Source organism: Vicugna pacos, chromosome 4 (genome assembly GCF_048564905.1).
Source record: "Vicugna pacos chromosome 4, VicPac4, whole genome shotgun sequence".
Lineage (NCBI taxonomy): Eukaryota > Metazoa > Chordata > Mammalia > Artiodactyla > Camelidae > Vicugna > Vicugna pacos.
The window spans coordinates 34,056,016-34,076,689 of record NC_132990.1 but is presented as its reverse complement, the minus strand read 5'-3'; the positions used below and the strand labels follow the sequence as shown (position 1 = coordinate 34,076,689).

At 46.0% G+C, this 20,674-nt stretch overlaps 1 protein-coding gene across 2 annotated transcripts in view; it reads right to left on the bottom strand.

The window, feature by feature from the left end:
• Window positions 1-20,674, bottom strand: part of LOC102528441 (histone-arginine methyltransferase CARM1-like) — a 274,834-nt gene that overhangs the window by 13,878 nt on the left and 240,282 nt on the right. For both annotated transcript variants that reach the window (XM_072959540.1, XM_015242609.3), the window contains exons 8-11: window positions 7,098-7,179; window positions 5,768-5,853; window positions 3,149-3,238; window positions 1,051-1,188 (exon numbers count right to left, since the gene is read on the bottom strand). In XM_072959540.1, the coding sequence (XP_072815641.1) occupies window positions 1,051-1,188; window positions 3,149-3,238; window positions 5,768-5,853; window positions 7,098-7,179 (396 nt within the window). The remainder of the gene's footprint in view (window positions 1-1,050; window positions 1,189-3,148; window positions 3,239-5,767; window positions 5,854-7,097; window positions 7,180-20,674) is intronic.

The following is a 20,674-nucleotide window of genomic DNA, read 5'->3' as shown; positions in this document are numbered from 1 at the left end:
TCAATCGGGGGACTTTAAAAGGACAGCATGGTATATCCATGCCCTTGACTGTTCTGCACCTATGAAAAGAACAAAGCAGATCTACCTACGCAGACTGAGGACTTACTACTAAGTGAAAACTTAAGTTGTAGACAGCAAATGTAACATTCTTATAAAACAACAACTCCACAACAGCATTACTTGTTGGCACATGCACCGAGCGTCACTTGGAAGGGTTAGGAACAAGGGGTCACACCTGGGGAATGGGGGACGGGTGGGAATGCGGCTGGATCCTAGGCACTTCTGTAGTTCTCACCTTACACGCAAGTATGTCAGGTTTTGTAGTTAAAGAAAGACAGACTTTAAAAATGGAAGAGTTGGTTGGCGAGATGGTGAGCTCTCTGTCACTGGCGTGTTTAAGCACAGGCCCAAGGAAGGGAGAGGGTGGCTGGGAGGGAAGAGAGGTGAATGCCATGACCTCTGAGTACCCCCAATATCCTGAGAGTCCTTGATCCACTCCGTGACTCCTTCCTCCTCTAACTCACGCAGGAGAAGCGCCAACAAAATGAAAGAAAATAGAGGGTTGTAAAAATGAGGTAAGTCCCAGTAATCACTGCAGGGACCTCACGAAGCCCATTACCCGAGGGAAGCAGTCCTGCCTCACACACCACACCCTGCCCCCCAGTGCTCTTCTCCCTGCAGTGCAGATCAGCTTCCCGGTACTAAATTTGGGGGTGTGTGGTTAGACAGATGTAAGTAAGGCCAGGAAGCCGACGTGGGATTTAGAACCCTTGATAATTCAAGCCTTTGGCAAACGCCCCCATGAGCTGACGGATTTCCTCCCCTTTGCCGTGGTAAGGGGGGGGACTGCTGTCCTTGAGTTACCTCAGTGCAAGGTGACATGTGTCCTGCAGGCTCTGAAGCCGAGGGCACCTGTGCAAACTCAGCCAGGCCTTTGGAGAGGCTGCCGTCCACCTTCAGGTGCTGGAGCCTCAGGGGCCCTGCCACCCGCACCCCAGCAGCAGGGCCCAGTGAACACAGGCAGGGTGGCAGCTGCGCTCGCCCGCTTACCGTTTATTAGCGACAAACAGCACTCTCCCTGAGAGGGTCTCTCCTTCCTTGGCAAAGAGAGGAGTCTGAAGTAGGCACCGCACCTGATACCAGTGAGTCAGAGGCTCAGTGGGAGCTGTCGACAGCCAAACCGTTACCCTGTGGGGCAGGGGAAGAGTTAGAAGCCAATTAGGCTCCAGCCCCATATTAATGAACTGAACCAGGGACTAGGCTGATAAGTGGTTCTCACTGTCACTGGCTCACGGAATACTTTCGAGACAGGAACAGCTCAATTTATTAAGCAGTTACTATGTGCTGGGTACCGTCCCCAAAGCAGTATGTATATTAGCCCATTAAATCTACAGAACAACCCTAAGGCAAGGCTTCAGACCCTGGGATTTGGTCACTCCATCTATCTGTATTTCTGCATCAAAGTTCATTAGAAGCCCAGAAACAACAGAGTTTAATTGAGAATTGATTTGTTGGAAAAGCCTGGCAGGGTGAGAAGTCTGGAGTGAGGCTTCTTACTGTCTCATGCCAACCTGTTGGGTCCTGATGAGCTTCTGGAAGAAAAACTACTGGGGCAGATGGCCGCTACTGTCCTTTCAGCATGTGTGTGTGTGTGTGCGTGTGTGGTGTGTGTGTGTGTGTGGTGTGTGTGTGTGTGTGTGGTGTGTGTGTGTGTGTGTGGTGTGTGTGTGTGTGTGGTGTGTGTGGTGTGTGTGTTTAAGGTTCATCATTTCACATGAGTATGTGTGTGTGTGTGTAAATTAAGGTTCATCATTTCACATGAAGAAGTGAGGACATCCTGCTGTGCTTCAAACACCGAGGTCACCTGTCCTGGGGTTAGACAGTGGTCACTGATTTTTACAGAGTAAGGTGGGGTAAATTCCTAGAGGGTACATTTTAACTTGAATATGTGGGGGGAAAATTTTACATACTTTAACTGCTAAGTAATACAAACCACCTTTATATCAAAATATATACTTAGCTATATTCTGGAGTAGAATGCAAATGTTCTCCAGCTTTTTCAGATAAAGCATTTAACTTCAAAGAAACTTCCCCCTTGAAGCAGGCCACTTCAAGCTTATCTCCCTTACCCTTGCAGGAACAAATTCATTTACTTGGGATGTTCCTGGGGGAAAATCTGAGAAATAGCAGCATGGATTCCTCTGACAAACATGCTGTGGACCAGGAATAACTTACACATCGTTTTTTCTCTTTGATTATCAGCCCAGACAAGGCTTCCAGGGATCCCTTCCTCCTCTGAGCCCTCAAACCCCTGAGCTTTATCTCAGACCCACGGGCACTTCTTTCTCAGTAGGTGCCATGAAGTGTCTGGGTGTTTTATACGAAGTGGAGGAGAGTGTACTGTCATGGTTTGCCTTCTGCCTGATCATGTGACCCAGAGGGGCCCTCACTGCTAGCTGGGACGAGTGGAGAAGCTTGGGAAGAGAGAGGGGTGTCAGGAGAAGTGGGGATCTGGGGGCCACGGGAGTGGCGCGGCCCTGACAAGGAGCGCCAACTACGGACAGCCACCTTGCAGGCGGTCTGTCTCCTCCTCTTCCCTGCGACTCGCAAGCCTGTCCAGTGGGGGAGGAAGGGGTACGTGGACGGGGAGGTCGCCGAATGCTGCAGTTAGCATTGTTAGCACCCACCCGCCCCGTAATTCAAAAAGGGTTCTACATGGTGAAGCTGAAGGCTGCGAACCAATACGGGGAAAGCGTGATGTGGGGTATTACTCAGACACAAGGGGTTCTATAACCAGGGGCGAGGGAAGCAAAGCCAGGGACTTGCCTCCCCCAGTCTAGTCTGGGGAAGTACAAGCTGACTGATGAAGCACAGACATCCTCTCACTCCTCCAAATCCCAATCCAATTGGCTTGGGAGGTTTTACAATATTTTATCCAGAGCTGATAGGACAACTCTGGAAAACTGCCACATTTTCATTTTACTCTAAAATCTAGAAGTAAATTAAAATCAGTGTTTATTTTTGGGAAACCTGGAAAAACAACTATTACTATTGCTGAACTTGGTTTTTTTAAAACTTTAAAGCTACGATGACAAAGAGTAGAGGATGGCGTGGGACAGAGCAAGCGAAGAAAGGGTTTGATACCTACAGAGATCCAACAAAGGCCACGTCAAACCAAAACGCCAGGCCATGGATGAGGCCAGACTGCGCCATATGAAACACAAAGGGAATTTCTACTCTGCAAGAAATAAAAAGAGAGAAAGGAGAAACACTTGGAATTATTTTTTTGTTGATAGACATACTGGGTATATTTGTGAGATCAACGGGAACATTCACAGAACATTTTCTTTTTCTCTTAAGCACTCTCACTTTGGCAGCAAGATTCTCTCGGTGAGGATTAATGCTTGGGTGATGCTGCACATTTGAGAATGCTGCTTCTTGATGAAACTCTGCAAGGACCACCCCACTGTGCGGCATGACCCAGAACCCCAGAGGGCGAGTGCAGCCTCCGGAGCTGGGGTCGACCACTGCTGGGCAGGATGACTCGGGACACAGGTGACAACCATCCCTCCAGAAGCCAAAATACGGGCTGGGGCAGCTCCCCTACGCAGCTGTTCAGAAGGCAAAGGCTATTTCAGGCCCCTGACAAGTGAAGTGGACCGCAAGGTGGAACATCAAACTCAGAAGGTCACTGTCACGGTTCATTTAATTTTCTGGGAGGCAATTTAACTTCCCACCAGGCTCCAGTAAGAGTCAGGCCGAAGCGACCACGGCTGATGCTAAATGCACAGCTAAGTGGGAAGAGAAAGAATACTGGAAAAGAGAGGACAGAATCTAGACGCTGGGCCTGTTTTTCAGCTGGGGAACTCTGAAAAGTCACTCAAACTCTCTGAATCTCAGTTTTCTCTCTTGTTGAAGAGCAGCAAAACCGCTCTCCCACTTCCCTCTCACGGTGCTTGTGTGTGTCAAATGGGAAAAAAATGCACGTGAGAGTGCTTTGTAAACTCTCAAGTATTTCCCAATTAAAAGGTGGTACGACCAGCCCATTGCGGATGCTGTGTCACTCCAAGGAGACACACTTTAGTGAACGCTCTAGAGATTTTCAAAGGAGGCTGTGTAGTATTTGCATTTATGGTGCCTCCAAAGGCCTAACTTCTTCCACCCTGCAGCAGTCAGAACATTTTTAGAGTTTTCCACTGTACCCGCCACATTGACTTTGTTGCTATTGCATTCTGATTACTTCCTCCCACTTTTTGAATTCCTCTAAATAAACCATGAGCTCCTCAAGGACAGACTTAAAAAATTCCTTTTTGTACCTGTGCAAGCATCAGCACCGTACCTGGCACAAAGCTGAATCTCAATAAACATGGGCTGAATCAAGGCACCAGTGAATAGATGGCATCTCTGAAAAGCCAACACTGAGATAATTTTCAAAAAATTCTTTGGGACTCAAGAGGTATCCCAGAGTAGCAAATAAAGTCAATGGAAGTTAATTTTGTCCAGACCTGGACATCAGAGTTGTTTCCAAACGCCAGTGCTCTTGCTCTGAGCATACAGGAAGACTGCACTCATCCACCCACCGGAGCTTAAGTACTGCCACGTGATTTGCTTTGAACAACTAAACATGAACAGATGTGAGCTGTGTCATTTCTGGGTAGAAGCTTTTAGTCCAGTACATGCTATGCCACGCTCTTTCTTTTCCTCAGTAAACAGCACTGTTCCAGATAGAGGCTGCGGCACCAGCCTGAGTGGTGGGGTGGGTGATGCCGCATGGAGCTGGTGCACAAGGGAAAAACAGTGCAGGGGAGAAAGACGCCTGCGTTATCATAAGCCCCTGAAGTTTGGCCTCGTTACTGCAGCGTGCTCTAGCCTGTCCTGACTGACACAGCATCCTCTGTCCATCGTGGTCTCAAGACAGATGGTAGTCTGAGTTAGCCAGCTGTACCACCTTCTAAAGTCTGACCCCTGCTTCCTCAGTAGTCCAGGCAAATTATAACCTGGCTGGGTCTTAAATTTCTTACCCAGAAAAAATATGAATGTTGACTTCAAGGAGAAAAGGGCAAAATACTAATGAAAGGTCATCCAAAGGGGATTTGTATCATTATCTGAGAAATGAGTCTTCATTTCAGAGTCTCTTCAAGTGAAGTAAAAGAGGGCAAAAACTAACATTTAAAGAGGGTCCTCTTCAAAAACGAGGTAGTGCCTGGAAAATTCCTGGCACAGCACCTGGCACACAACAAGCACAACAAGTTGCAGCTCCTCTTCCCCTGTTATTACAGGTCCTGGCCTGGGGCGAGGGTTAGAAAGCCCGGAGTTTGGAGCTTCCTGGAAGGCTCAGTCCTAGCGAACACTTAGCAGTTCGGTGCATTTTACATAATTCTGTGTATATAACGTACTATTTCACTCTGCCTCATATTTGTCACTGGTCAAGGGAGGATAAAAATGGCACCATATGCACTGGGTTGCTGTGAGGATTAAATGGGTCGTTAGATGTCAAGGGCTCAGAACAGTGTCTGGCTACATGAGTATAACCTACTACTATCTAGTTTTCTCAATTCCTAAAGCAGTCCTGAGGAGGAGGCATCATTATCCTCATTTGGCAATAAATGAAACTAGTACCGGATGGACCGTTGCTGTGTGTGACTCACACCTGAAATCGCTCCCCTGTGTGAGCGAGGAGAAACTGCGAGACTCCGCCATGAAGTGCTGGCGTTGGGAGAGGTAGAGCAGATTTCAAAAATCAAGAGCAATGTTGATTTGTACAAACCTGTGGAGATCTGCCTCTTCTGCATCCATAAAGTTTACTGTGTACTTGACTGTCCGAGCCATTAAAATCCTAATGTCAAATGTGTCCTGGGCGGCGGAAAAACAAAGATGTTATCTTTCATCAGGATAAACTGAACTCAAGCAAGATCGCAGCCTAGCTTTCCTCCTGAAATTTTAAGTCAGCAAGAGGTATTAGGAGGTAGAGGGCATGAGCTTCATGAGAATAACAGTAATAACAGAAGCTAAGATTTAGTTAGTGCTTTACTACATGCCAAGCACTAAGTGCTTTGTGCTTTACTAGGTTGTATCATTCAATCCTCACCAACAGCTCTGGAGTGTGCCTGTGCTGTTGTTTTGACTATCCCCAAATGACCTCTTCTCAACACTCCAGTTAGTTCCATAGGAATCCAGTCTACTCTCAGCCCCAGGTGTGGCATCCGACCTCGACGGGCCAGAGCATTTACTTTTCCCCTGAAGACAGTAACTGGTTCATGGACGGATGCGTGACCCAAGGTAGGACAATGAGGCTCCATCTAAGCGAATTCTGGGGCTTTTGCCCAAGTTATCAGGAAAAGGCAGGCTGTCCTGTGGCACTTAGTGAGTTGTAAGAATCTGAAGCTGGGGTTTCTGCTGCCATCTTGCTACCATATGGCGCGATCCCGTCTGGGAACACAGTAAAAGCAAAGGAAGCGGAGACAAGTAATGAGAACAGAAAAACCAAGTCCTTGTGACACTGTTCAAACTCCTGCAACAGGTCCCTGAAGCAAGCTGTACCTCCAAACTTTGAAGTATTTGAGGGACAAAAATTTCATCTTAGTTTTAAGCCAGTTTGAGTTGGGTTTCCTTCCACTTAAAACTAGAGTTTCAGATAATGCAAACAAAATGTTGTCCAAGGTTACACAGCTCGATGGGACCACAACTGAAACCCAAATCTGTTTGACCGCAACACTCCTGTTCTAAGCTATTTATTACCCAAAGCTTCCGCTTTTATTATGCCTGGGGCCACGAGAATCAAGGGGAGGATGTGATTTTTGAACAGGTATGAAGGCTGAGTGTGTGCACGGGGCGAGTAAGGGCAGTTGGAGAATTAGAAGCTATTTATTGAAAGGCAGTCAGAAAATCTTGTTTTCAACAGTATCATTCTCTGAGAATTTTCCTAATTGATTGGGAGATCAGAGCTGGAAAACTTGAAAACATACTGCTCCAAGGAACTCTTTCTCTGCTTCTGTGACAGGTTTAGCAGAACCTGCCAGCACAGTACATCCCAGGAGCATGCATGAGTAAGTGAATGAATCAACAGATAACTCTGTGGGAAGAAAGAACACTCTTACTACTATTGGCTGTCTGAAGTATTCATCCACGGCAGCACCCCGGAGACTGGACAGGTTGACCCCGTAGAAGCACTGCTGGTACCTAAAATAGGTAGCACAGAAAATCACCATGCATCTTGTCCTGCGTCCCCAGACACAAAGCTGTGATGTACTGCAAGGCTGCCTCTCGGGTCCTCTAAGTTAGCCCTTGAGCCAGTGTGAGAATGTGTGACAGGAAAGGGGTCGAAAGGAAGTGACAGACTAGGAAACACTCTCTAGAGAATCTGCACTTGAACTGAGGTGGGGAGACAAGGGAGGAGGAGGCAGCTGAGACAGAGGAAATTTCTTGTGGCAAGAAGACTGACAAGGGTATTTGGGGGTAGGGAGGCCTTTGAGCCCCTACCCTTGACCTCATGACACAAGGTGGCTGCCTACTCTAAGACATGCTTTCCATGTCCTAAAATACAATTCCTTGGCCTTCTCATTATCTCAACCCAGAGCACAACTTTAGATCTCCAACGCCCCTCAACACTCTCACTGTTTCAGGAAATAGGTTTCCCTTTTCTGTTCCTCCATGGCCAAAGGCCTGCAGCCTGATGACATTTGCTGTCCAACACCAGGTAGAGTCACAAGTGAGTGGGGCTGGGGCTGGTGGTGGACCAGAATCAACTCATCATAGTCCACTGTGTGTGTTTCCTCCCAATTCTGCGGTCAGTGACACCTGGACCACAGAAATGGGCAAATGCTCCCTCTTCTCGGTGAGCCGTATGTGCAGTGCTGACCAGCCCAGGGCTGGCTGGTACCTGGAGCACAGCAGGTTCTCCCTGTCAGCTTGGTTAATGGCCCTGGCTACTGAGGGAGGAGATCTATGGTGTGGATTAAGAGTGGCTTCATTCAGACTCTGCCACTGACTGTCTGTGTGCCTTAGGCAAGTTACCTGACCTCTGTGCCTCAGTTTCCTTATCTTTAAAATGAATAATTATAAGCTTACTTTGTAGGGTCATAGTAAGGGTTAAATGTGTTAGTACAAGTAAAACACGGCAAGCAGTGCTTGGCATTTTGCTACTAGAATATAAATGTGCTGACGATTACTCTCTGAACTTCATCTACTCAGATCAGCACTGGGGACCAGGGGAGGGGTTCCTAATATGACTGTGCCAAGGGATTACTTGGCGAGCTTTTAAAAATGCAAATTCCCAGGCCCAACGGCAGAAAGGCTTGGGGACCTTATCACTAGAGATTGAAGGCCTTTATCCTGAGATTGAAAAGAGGTTTCCGAACTAAGGGTGTGTGTGCATGTATTGTACAGCCTGTGAATCAGATGGGAATTCGATGCACCAGTTTCTCTCCTCCCCCAGCCCCACATCTGCCAACCTGCAGGGAAGACAGAGAGAGGAAAAAACAACACAGAACAAACGCAAAACATGTGGGGTGCAGTTAGATTTTCAGCCAAGATAAGGCTCTGAATCAGGAGGCAGTGCCTCAGATGGCTTCACAGGAGGCAGGGAGGCAGGAAGGCCCAATATCATTAAGTCAACAGGCAGTTCTCAACCTGCAGGCAAAACACGAGGCCTCACGAGCCTCTTACAAACCCTGAAGGGCGTGTGCCACTTCTCAGCTCTGAGACTGTGCTTACACCTCCTCTGAGCTAGGCTGCTTTCCCTCCTTCGCCCCGTTCATTCCTACTCAATCTGTATGTCTGAGCCCAAATATTTCCATCTGAAAATGTAAAACCTGGAATTACAATTAAATATTCAATGTTTACCTACTTAAGAGCAAGAATTATTCTTTTCCAACAGTGTATATTTAGCACTTAGCAAGGGGGACACTGAATATTGTTAGTACTAAAAATACCTATGTATGTATGCATATACATATATATATGTACATATGTATCTATCTATCTCTATATTTAAAGAATGAATGGAGAACTTGGTGTCCTAAATGGCCCTATGTGTGGGCGCCAGTGCCAACAAGGACAATGGAGAAATGGAAAATCATTTGCCCAAGTTTCTTCGCCTTCATCACTTGTTTCCTAATCTTCTCCTTCCACCAAGGGCCAGAGTCAGGCTGCCCACAGGTGAAGCCAACTGCAGTATACCACCGTATAAACACACATACCAAAAACAAGGCTCCTGTAATCCTAGAAAATGCTTGTAAACAGAACCCTGTACGTTTAAACAATCTTTTCTGTATTTAGATAGAGAGTGGAAGTGTTCTTGGGGAAACAAGTCATAGTCACAAAAGTGTTTATTGGAGGGAGGGGGGCAAAGAGAGAAGGAGCAGTGAACGGATAGAGAGAGCGAAGGGGAGAGGCGGGGAGGGTCAGACAGAGACACACAGAGAATTGCCCTGAAAGTCCAGAAGGATTCAACCTTGTCTGTCCTTGAGAATCCCCTGGGAAGCTTTTAAAAATTGCTGACGCCTGGACTGCATCCCCCAGTTGTGATTTGTTTGATCTGGGAGTTTAGCACTAGTGTGTGTTTCCAAAGCTCAACAGGTGATTCTAATGTTCAACCCGGGGCTGAATACTAAGATAGCTGTTCAGAAATCCTGGCCAAGCAGGTAAAAGAGAAAGCCCGAGGGCGAAGACAGTCCTCCACCTGCCAGTGGCTGAGGCTGCGAGCGGCTCTCCATTCTCTGAATACAACCTCAGCTCTGAGAGGGGCCCAGGCTGTGCCATTTGCTTTGTGTGTTCAGTGCCAATTAAAACCCAGCAGCCACGATCGGTGTGGTACAAATGGGCACCATTCCTGGGGCAGACGGAGAGCTGTGGGCAAAGAGCCCACTGCCTGGCTTTTAAAAACTTTCTGGCTGGACCATATTTCCAATTCTTAGAAATCTCAAATCTCCTTCTGAAATGCATCATAAAATAATTAAAGCAGATGGGAGCTGGCATCTCTCTGGGTCTCCTAAGATACATTGTCGGGGGATGGATCAGGAAACGAATCTGTTGACTTGGAAGCTGGGGATAATTTCCATTGTTTTCATCATATGTGGGTTTTATTTCCCAAGTTAGCTTATGGCCCTTTTATGAGCACATAAGGCAGAGTCTACATGTGTTTTTTACCTCCTGACTTCAAATTTTAAGTGTTCTCCCCCTCCCCCATAATACACGCTATGTCTGAAAAGTCCAGCCAGTATAGTCCAGAAGGGAAGCAATCTTCCATTAGTTACGCCTAAACACTCTCTGCAGAGTGCAGAGAACCAGCCCAGACTTTTACCATCACATCAGCTTCTCCATGACTTCCACGCGGAGCAGAGCCTGAGAAGCAACCAGGAGAATCTTCCCTCTCCAGTCTCTTTTGTTCCTGTTGTTTCTCCTCTACCTCACCTTGGTCTTTTGTCCTTCCTCCTCCTTTACACATCTCCTCCCCACACCAGGGTCCTGGATGTGTCTCAGAAGGATGGTGGTACAGCCCTGGGTCCTCTCGCAGAATTTAGCACTGATCTTTCAGATTCAGCAGATGGGAGTTTCTGTAACACGAGCACTCCTGTGTCTTGCTAATATGAACACATTCTAACACAGCCTAACTTAGATATTTGACTTTCATAAAAACCTTTGCTTATTCATTCTATTCCAACAACAAAAAATTCACTCATCCCCGTAAAAACTTCATTCCTTTAAAAAGACCAAAAAAGAAAGAAAAGTAAGGGAGAAGAGAAAACCCTATTCTGCTGTTCAACAATTAAGCAGCTTTTGGGTACCTGGATGTAATACACTCCACCAGAATGAACAACCAGGGTATGCCAACCTGAGGAGAGGCATATACCACCCTAAGAACTAGGATCTAAGAATGTCACGTAAGCCACACACGGGGCTGAGGATGCAGCATAAGACGGGTAGTTGAAATGGCCCCCTGGGAGTGCCTGGTAGGAGAAGGATGCCTGTCTAGGAACAAATTGCATCTTTATTTCCTTTCTCACACATCCCTTTCGTACAGAACTTGAGGCTGGGCTGTTTTCGACAGTTTCCTGCATCAGCAGCATGCAGACACACCACTGAGTAAAGTGGTATCAGATGCTTAGCTCATTACGTCTCTGGTTTTGCTGGCTTAAACCCCAGCAAAGTAACGTGGCTTATATTTTACATGTGCTATATTTATATACTTTTTGTATTTGTAAAAACAGGAATTTTTTTTTCTTATTACAAAGGAGAAAGGGAAATGGGTGCACAGGACTTAAAAGAAACCAAGCTTCAGACTGTGCCTCTTTTGTAAGAAGAAAGGGAAAGTCTGTGATTCTGTAAAGGAATCCATGGGGTGTCCCTAGGTGCACCAGTATAAACCTCGACATTACTGGCCTGCATAAGAATTGGACCGATGGAGATGTATCAAAAGACAGAGTAGATTAGTCAAGACAACTATGGTGGACACCTTTTATTCATTCTACCCAGCAAACAATTGCTCTCCCTTTGGTAATGGCACCAGATTTTCTTCTGAGAGGCATCTCTTCCCCACTCTCAGTTCCTGTGGTTTGGGTGGTCCTGATTCTGCCCTTAGCAATATAGTCTCGCATGTGGTTCATTTACAGACAGTCAGAGCCTCTTACCTCCCTGGCCTTGCTTAACCCAGGGTTAAGCATCTGACTGAAAGAGAGTCAAGTCTAAGACTTTTGTTCAAACTGTTGTTGCAAAGGAGAAGAGTCTGTAAGCCTGGATTTGCTGGAAACATTGCTGCCATGAGCCCTATCCAGGAAAGAGCTGAGCTGAGGGATAGAGAGACCTGGACCCAATGAGTGTCTGTGCCCTGGAATCCATTTGTGCCTGAGAAGCTGAACTGACTCTTGGGCTTTTCAGATACATTAGTCAAGAAATTCTTTTACTTAAGTCATTTTCATCCTTTTTCGTAACCTAAAACCGTAAGTGTTTTAACTAAAAAGAAAACAGTTAATAAAATAAGAATCCACTTGTTTATGTGATATGATTGTAATTCTGAATAGTTTTGCCTAATTCAGGGGAATCCTAAGTCTGTGGATACTGAACTAAACTGCTTTAGCCCAGACTGTCTAGAACTAGGCCAGGGGATGGTGATGCTGATGTCTGTTGGACTTGGTAATTCTGTCTGGAAAAGAGCAGCTCTGATGCCAGAGGATCCAGAAATATCTTTGAAATAGTGCATCCCTGGCGACGCAGATCTGGACGTGTATGGGCCCAGCAGCAGAATCCTGTGAAAGAACTACGAGTCTGGCATAGGTTACATAAGGAAGATGAATACAGAAATTGAGGCTTATCTCACGAGTAAAAGCCAGATGAATTCAAGAGCTACAGACATAAAAGAGAAGCAGAGGAACCATCAAGAAGAAATATTGTGTAGCTGAAAGAAGATTATGTCCCAGGAGTCACTGAAATATAAATGAAATAAGGACAGCAGCACATGAAAGTTCAAACATGACTGTGTTGGTCGTGGCAGTATTCCTGCGAAAGTCCTCTGCAATACTCTGTGCATACATTTGGCTTCCAACAAAAATCTGGTTGTGTCTCATGATAATCTGAAATGTTCTTATTTGGTCCACATGGCTTTTCTACGGACCAGTGACTGTCAGGGCCAAATACCTTTTTGGGAAAGACTAGAAGGCCTAAACCTGTAGTTGTGCCGAAAGGACCTCTAGTAGACATTTCCTTTTGGGGGTCAAACTGAACAAACCATGCAGCACCTTCACAGTAGCATTTAGCAGCTTGTCCATTCAGTTGAATGCATTCTCTTAAAAACAGCGTATTTCTCAGCGACACCATGGTCAGGAAAGTATTTTGCAGAGTCAGAGTGGAAAGGTGTAGGAAGGGAGCTCGCATTGCCTTTGGCAGAATTCTGCTGCTTGTATTCACCTTCCCTTGTCCTTTGCCAGCCCAGATTTCCGATTTCAGTAAAGAGCAAGTGACTACCTGCCATCTACCGCTGGCATCCCTGATGTCGTTCGGCTGGCTCTGCCTCTGTCAAGCATGATGGATACACACCACCCACTCACAGTGCCCTGAAAAGGAGACTGGGAAATGTCTTTTGGTTCTTTAAGTGGCACATCACCTTTTAAGGGTCACCTCAGATCCTCCTAATCTTACCCTGTCTCTGGAATCCTCAGCCACGTGTCCTTGACCCGCTGTGTCAAGGTGTGGGCTCATCCGACCCTAAATGAGGACATTCCAGCAGCTTCTCACCTCAGACCTGCACCGCGTGCTCTCCCCGCCCTCCCCCACCGGACATCCATGCGGACTGTGGGGCAGCAGGTGCCATGACCCCCCCTGGCGTCCATGCACGTGCAAACCCCTAAGGGCAGGCTACTTATTGTTAGGAGAGGGACAGTTCGCCTGTGGGGAGGTAAGGGCTGGTGGGTAAATTCACTTCTCTCTCATCCTCTGTATAAAGTGTCTTGAGATGTAGCTCACTTGACCTCTTAAAGATGGTCCTGAGGGATCAAGCAAATCTCTTGGTGTTTGATACCACATGGCACTCAGCTCAGTTATGCACTTTTGCATTAGCTCTCCCTCCTTCTCTGCCTCACTCTTGTTTCTCCTCATTCTTGTTTCACTGGGGTTGCACTCCTTCAACAAGTAGCACATAAGTTTTGCCTAAGGCCCTGATTCATGTGGAACCCAGGCTACGGTAATCAACATGGGTGTGGCTCTTGAAGGTAGACCGTCAAGACGGCATCACTCACCAGTGTGATGACAACACAATTCTCACTGCTACCGGTGAGCAGGGAGTGAAAACTTTCAGCACGCAGTTTCACCACAATTACTAACAGTCTCGCTGGTAGTTAATTAGCAAGTGATAAAGATAGAAAGTGAAGGATTGGGCTACATGGTAACTGTATGCTTGAGGTTTTGGGGTGATGATAATTGTATGGACTGAGGAATAGGCACGCTTCTGTCAATAGTACTGGAAGCTTTGCAAAAAGAAAATTATAATCTCAGAGCAGCCAACTCCCAGCTTAAGACACAGTGTGAAACCCAGACAGCTTCCTGAGCAGAATTTACGGGAATTCCTGTCTCCTTGGTGCTCCGAGGCTTTCTGTGCTGAAAACCAGGTACAGAATCTGATGGGCAAAAGCCATATTCTTGAAACTGGAACTTCCCCATCTCCCCGCCCCTAACAAGACAGTAGAGCAGTAACAGTAAAGTAACTGCAAAGGACATCGGGTGTGCGACCCTGACAGGTCTCACGTATCACAGTTGGTCCCTGACAGGGAAGGAGCTGTGCCCTGAGACCTGGGATTGAGGCAGCGGGGTGAGGACGGCAGAGTACTGATAACACCTTCCCAGCTCCCCTGAATCCTCCAGGCCGGCAGAAGCAGAACTCTCATCTGTCTCGTCAGAGGAGAACAGCTTCCCTTTGCCTGAAGACTGCGCAACAACCTGTCCTGAAGATAATTGTATTCTCCTCCAGATATGCTTCCTACTGCCCATCGCCTCCAGACCCATGGTCCCTCACTGCTGTCAGGCTGGCCCCTCCAGCACAGCCCGAGCAGTAGGCACAGTCCCTATTCCAGGAGGAGATAACTGACAACGGAACAGCTGCAGAAGCTGGTGAATGTTTTCCGGTAAGAACCAGGGAAATAGGGGGAGGAGGGGAGAACATGTCAGGAGAGGGTACCATTTGCTGGCAGGGGCACTCCCACGATTCAGCGTTCTAGCAAGACACCAGTCCTCTCGGTCTGCTGGGCTGCCGCTCTGAAGCTCGGTCATCATGATGGCCTGCAGTTAATGAGGTGGGGATTCCAGAGCGCCTGCAGCACAGTGTTGAAGAAGGGGTCCAAAGGCTCAGAGAGGTGGCAATGCTAGATGGATTTACAATGGAAGACCTAGGAATGTTCCACCTGACTGTTCTCAGGCAAAATCCAGGAAACGCTCCTTTCATGAAGGTAACAGGGAACAAGCCAGTGAGAGAGCAGAGGCATTTCTGACATGCTTAGAGTGGCTGTCCTCAGTCCATCAAAGATGGTGACAGATGATGCTGCCGCTAAGTTGCACTCCGAATGAGCACAATGTGGATGCAATTTCAGAGTGTCGGGGGCAAGGAAGCAGTAATTAACCATCATAGGCAAGAATGACATAATTACTGGGTCGGACAGCAACACGAGAGTGACACTCAGGATACCGCGACCCAGAGAGATTCCGCCGTTCTTGCTAACAGATCCTACCGTTACCAGACAGGTGAAGGAGATGCACAGTGACCAGGATAGTGCTCAACCTCTGTAACAACCACAAAAACTTGCTAGCTGGTGAGAGCATGATGTCAGCTGTCACAGTGGAAAGACCAGGTCCCTCACCTAATCTCCAGATCTGCTTTATGGATCCAGAGAGCACTGGCCCATGACTGAAGGGGGAGCTGGTCCCTTGAAGGAGGACTCTGCAATGCCACCATAGGAACATATGGTAAGCATTCTTCAATTCTTCTCCAGAGGGACCTGGGTTTCTGTGGTAAAGCAACTGTTGGAGGAAGGAGAGTATCTAGATTTTTTCTGAGGAATGTCAGATAAGAAGGCTGAACTGATACTGACATGAGAAAATTTTAAAATATCTCTGGTTGGTAAGGGCTTATGGAGGTAGCAAAGGAAGGTTTGGCCAAGTCCACCACACAGGGCATCCAGTGAGTTTATACCCACGCTGTGGTTACGTCCCCAGTCCCTGGATGGACAACTGGGATAGAGACATTCAGCAGCTGCAGAACCGGCACACTGGCCTGTGAAGAAAGGGCTATTATGGTGGCAAAGTATAAGGAGAGGACCCCTCCCTAAAACTGAAACTCCCCGCACGACCCCTAGTTCGGTAAGACTGTTATCTTTAGTTTATAAGTAAGGGACTTCTGTCTGAGGGAGATTAGATTAACTTCAGTAAGGTTCTACAGTTGATAATGGACAGAACCAAGAATTAAACACCGCTCAGTCTGGCTGCAGAGTCTGACCCGCCTAGCTTTTGACGGCTGCCTACTTGCTTGCCGACGCTTGTGTGCTCTACAGCCGCAGTAACTGTAGTCAGTACGCTAGGTTCATCTCAAACTTCTTGAGAGCATTTGGCTACTTCTCTTAATCAATCCTATGTACATATTTTTCTTGATATGAGAATCCATTAAAAACTATTTGAAGGCCTCAGTTTGAAAACCCTGAACTAATTACTTTCAGTAACGCCAGCAATACGCATCACATACAGAAGTTTTACAGCTGAGAATGATGATTCTTCATGACTGAACTTTACTCTCAGGAGCTATTTTTCAGAATCTTAATAAGGGTCATGAAATCTTAATCAAGGAGGAAAAAGAAATTATTAATTTTGTAGATGACTGCTACTAACATCAGAATGTAGTAATCTTGTCTACCAAGAGAACACCTCAAGACTGGTTATTTAAAAAGAATAAAGTTATACGCTTACTGCATACGTAAACTGAAATGAATTTTAGAGTTAAATGTACATTTGAAAAGAATGTTAAATGGAAAAAGTAAAGCACAAAAGAAGTAGGAGAAAGTTAACACCAGACTTAAAAGGTCAGGGTAGGCTTTTTCCAAATAATGGAAAAGAAAGAAACTGTAGAAGAAAATTTTGGTAGATTTACATACATGAAAACTTAACTTCTTTTCTGGTGAAAACCATCACAAAGAATGTTACAAGGTGAAGTGAAAATTCTGTAGAAAATACAACTACCTTAATATCCTTAACATACAAGGAATTCTCATAAGTCAATGCATTTGTCTTCTGGTGAACAAAAATGTATTGAGCAATTATTACTGGCGAGGTTAAATGGTGGGGACACAGCAGTAAACAAAACAGCTACTCTTATGGAACCTGCAGTCTCACGGGCAGAGATGGCCAATAAATAAAATAAGTAAGAACACAGAATGTGGTGGATGATAATGGATGCTACAGAGGAAAATGAAGAAAGAGGAAAATGGAGAAGTGGGATAAGGGCTTCCAGAGGGCGAGATCACAATTTGTAATCGACAGACAGTCTCCCTGAGAAGATGACATGTGAGCTAAGACCTGAAGGAGGTGATAGCAAGCCACAGGGACATCTGTGCTGCAGGCAGAGGGAATGGCAGTGAGGTGGGAGCAAGCCTGGTATGCTGGAGGGGAAGTAAGGAGTGCAGTCGGCGGGGCCAGAGTGGAGAGAACAAGAGGGCAAGTAGCGGGAGATGACGTCAGATGGGTGGCAGAGTGGAACTAGCTCACACAGAGTCTTACCGTCTATTGCGTTAACTTTGGCTTTTACTATGCAGGTGATGGGAAGCCAATGGAGGGTTTTGGGTGGGAGAAGACTGTGATCTAATTACATGTTATCAAGATAATGTTGGTTGTTGTTTAAAAAGAGGTAATAAGTTAGGAGACTATTTCAAGACTGCAGGAGAAGCAGGGATTTTTGTTTTGCTTGTTTTGCTTTTGTTTCTCTTCTGCAGGGGTGGGCAGGGGTGGTGGTGAAGATCAGCAGATTGCTTCTGGATGGGTTAAATGTAAGATGCCCAACAGACATCCAAGGCCAGCGGTCACCAGCCAGTTGGGCCTCTAAAGTCTACGGTTCCGGGGAGAGATCTGGACTGGAGTTCTAACTATGGGAACTGTCAACATAAAGACGACATAAATTACCAGCAGGAACCTGAATGAGATCAGTAAGGGAGTGCGCGCGAACAGAAAAAGGAAGACATCTAAGAACCGACCTGGAGTCAAGCCAACATTAAAGGTTTGAGTCATGAGGAAGAATCAGCAAAGGAGACTGAGAAGCTGGGGCCAGTAAAGGAGGAAAACCAGGTTTAGGCTCCGGCAATGAAGGGAAGAGTCAAGGGTGTCAAACGTTGATGACAGGAAAGTCAGGTCAGGACTGATGACAGAGTGTACCTGGTGATCTTATTTTTGTACCCTGTTAGTGGTTCCTCTGTCTCTCAGCTTACTCACTCAGAATACACCCAAACTCATTTTTACATCCCCCTCCCTCCTCTCAGCCAACACTTCCACTTCTTTGCCTCTTCGAACGGAAATCACACAAGCTGTCACCACCTGTTCCCTGGATCAGTGCAACAAAGGGCAATGCAGAAACCTCCTTAAAAAGGAGGGAATTAGAAGCAGAGTGAAGGCTGTGAGTTTTGATAACTATGTTATTAAAAAAATTTTTGTGAGTGTTTGTTGACTAAAAATAAAACCACTTAAGTACACCAGCTATCAAAGAAATATGGATTAAAAATAAACTGGCCACCATTTTTTTTTTCAAATCAAACTGGCATTTAACGAAACATATCCCGTATGGGCAAGACTCAGCAGACAGTCTCATATACCACTGGTGGAAGTGTTAATTGGTAAAACTTTTCTACAGGGCAATTTGGCAACGTGTAAGAATAATTTTTTTTAAAGTTCCTTCTTCACACCTTTTGGTCCAGTGATTCTGCTTCTAGAAATTTATTGTAAGGAAATAATCAGAATTCGCAATAAGATTTCTACTATAGGATGTTCACTTTAGCACTGTTTCCTATAGAATTTAGGGTGTAGAATTCTATAAAATTCTGTATTCTTATAGTATATAGGAACAGTATCTTAGTGCTGTTTCTTACAGAATTTGTAAGATTAAAATAGTAATTAAAATAATTTGATACCCAGCATTAGTGACTGAGTCAATAAATTATGAGAGAGCCACAAAAGAAATACTCCGCATTAAAAGAATATCCAACAGCTATGAGAATATGTCAACAAGGTCTTAAAAAAAGCTATAAAAATGGTATATATGGTATGATTCTAAGTTTATAAAATTAGAAAATGGGAAAGATATCAACTGAAATCTTGGTGGTAATTATTTCTATACGTGCTCGAGATGACTGGAATTTCTACTCCTTCAGAAATATTTACTGAGGGCCTACCATGCGGCAAACACTGTTCTGGGTACTTGGAAGATGTAGTGAGAAGAGACAGAATTCTAGCTCTTGGAGAGCTTCCATTCTATGAGGAAGGATACAGACAATAAACAGTAATAAATAAAGGAATTATACATCTCTTAGGAAGGGAGAAGTGTTGGAGGGGAAGCACAGAGCAGAACTGGGAGTTGGGCGGCACAGCTGCCACTTCATGATACGGTAGTCAGGGTAGGTCTTACTGAGAACGTGGCATTTAACAAAGACTTGATGGAGAGGAAGGAGTTAGCCATGTGAATATGGAGGGAAGAGTATTCCACAGGAGGAGGCTCAGCAAATGCAAGGCCCTAAGGTGGGAGCACGTCAGACATGTCTGAGGATCAGCAAGGGAGCCTGGTGTCTGAAGCTGAGTGAACACGGCAGTAGGAAATGAGGAGCCAGCCTATGTAGAACCTGCTGCAAGGCTGTGGGGATGTTGGGAATAGACAGGGTAAGAAGCTACTGCAGTAACTGAGGTGAGAGATGACAGTGTTGAGATCAAGAGGAAACAGTACATTCAGGGAGAACTGGTCAGACTCTGGATATACAGGTGGTCCTTGATCAACCCGGGGGTAGGGGGTGGTGTTGGAGCTCCCAGTGTCTGCACAATCAAAAATCCTCGCTAACTTTACAGTCAGCCCTCTGTATCTGTGGTCCCACATCCAGATTTAGTACATACTTAACTAAAAAAAATCCACATTTAAGTGGACTCACACAGTTCAGACCTACGTTGTTCAAGGGTCAAATGTATTTTGAAAGGAAAACCAACATACTTTCTTGATGGATTAGAAACGGAGGACAAAGAAAGAAGGCCTTCAGGATTTAGAGCCTGCATGACTAGGAGGATAAATCTGTCAGCAACTATGGTGGAAAGACTGTGAGTAGAGTGGGTCTGGGGTGGGAGTGGGGAGATCAGGAGTTGAGTTTTGGACGTGGTAAGTCTCTCTAAGGGTGGATGTCCAGGAGGCAGCTGGATATGGAGTTCACAGGACACGTCCGAGGGGAGAGATACACTTGGAAACCGTTAGAATATAGGTCGTATCTGAACTATGTGGATGGGTGAGCACATGAAGGGAGTTCCGTGGACAGAGAAGAGGTCCAAAGACTGCATCCTGGGGGCGCTTCAATACTAAGAGGTAAAGGAAACAAGTAACAACCAGAGAAAGACTGGTTGAGAAAGTGACTAGTGAAGCACAAGAAGAATTAAAAAGAACGGGAGGGAAATAAGTGTTTCAAAAGCTGCTCAAACGCTGGGAGTTAAATCAGCTGAGAAGTGAAAACTGATCACTGGATTTAGCCATGTGGAGGTCAGGGCACTGGTGACCCTTGTAAAAGTGGTTTTGGCAGAAATGGAAGTGGGAGAGTTGGAGACTACTGAATACAGACAACCCTTTTGAGGAATTTCACTGCAAAGGACTTAAAGAGATGAGTGGTGGCTGACCGGGGAAGTGAGGTATAAAACAAGTTGTTATTTGGTTTTTGATGGAATAATTAGCAGCATGTTTGTATGTTTGATGGGAGCCAGCCACTCCACTGGTATTAATAAGATGGCAACAGATGGTACGGCTGGGAGGCCACACAAAAACTGCCTGGACAGCCTACCTCCCCCACCAGTCTGGCATACTCCGCCGCTTGAAATTCCTACCTCTCCAACCTCTCCATTTAAAATAGAAACATTTGGGGTCAGCATGACCTTACATGATCTCATTGCCACCTCCCACCCCCCACTCACTAAGAGACCA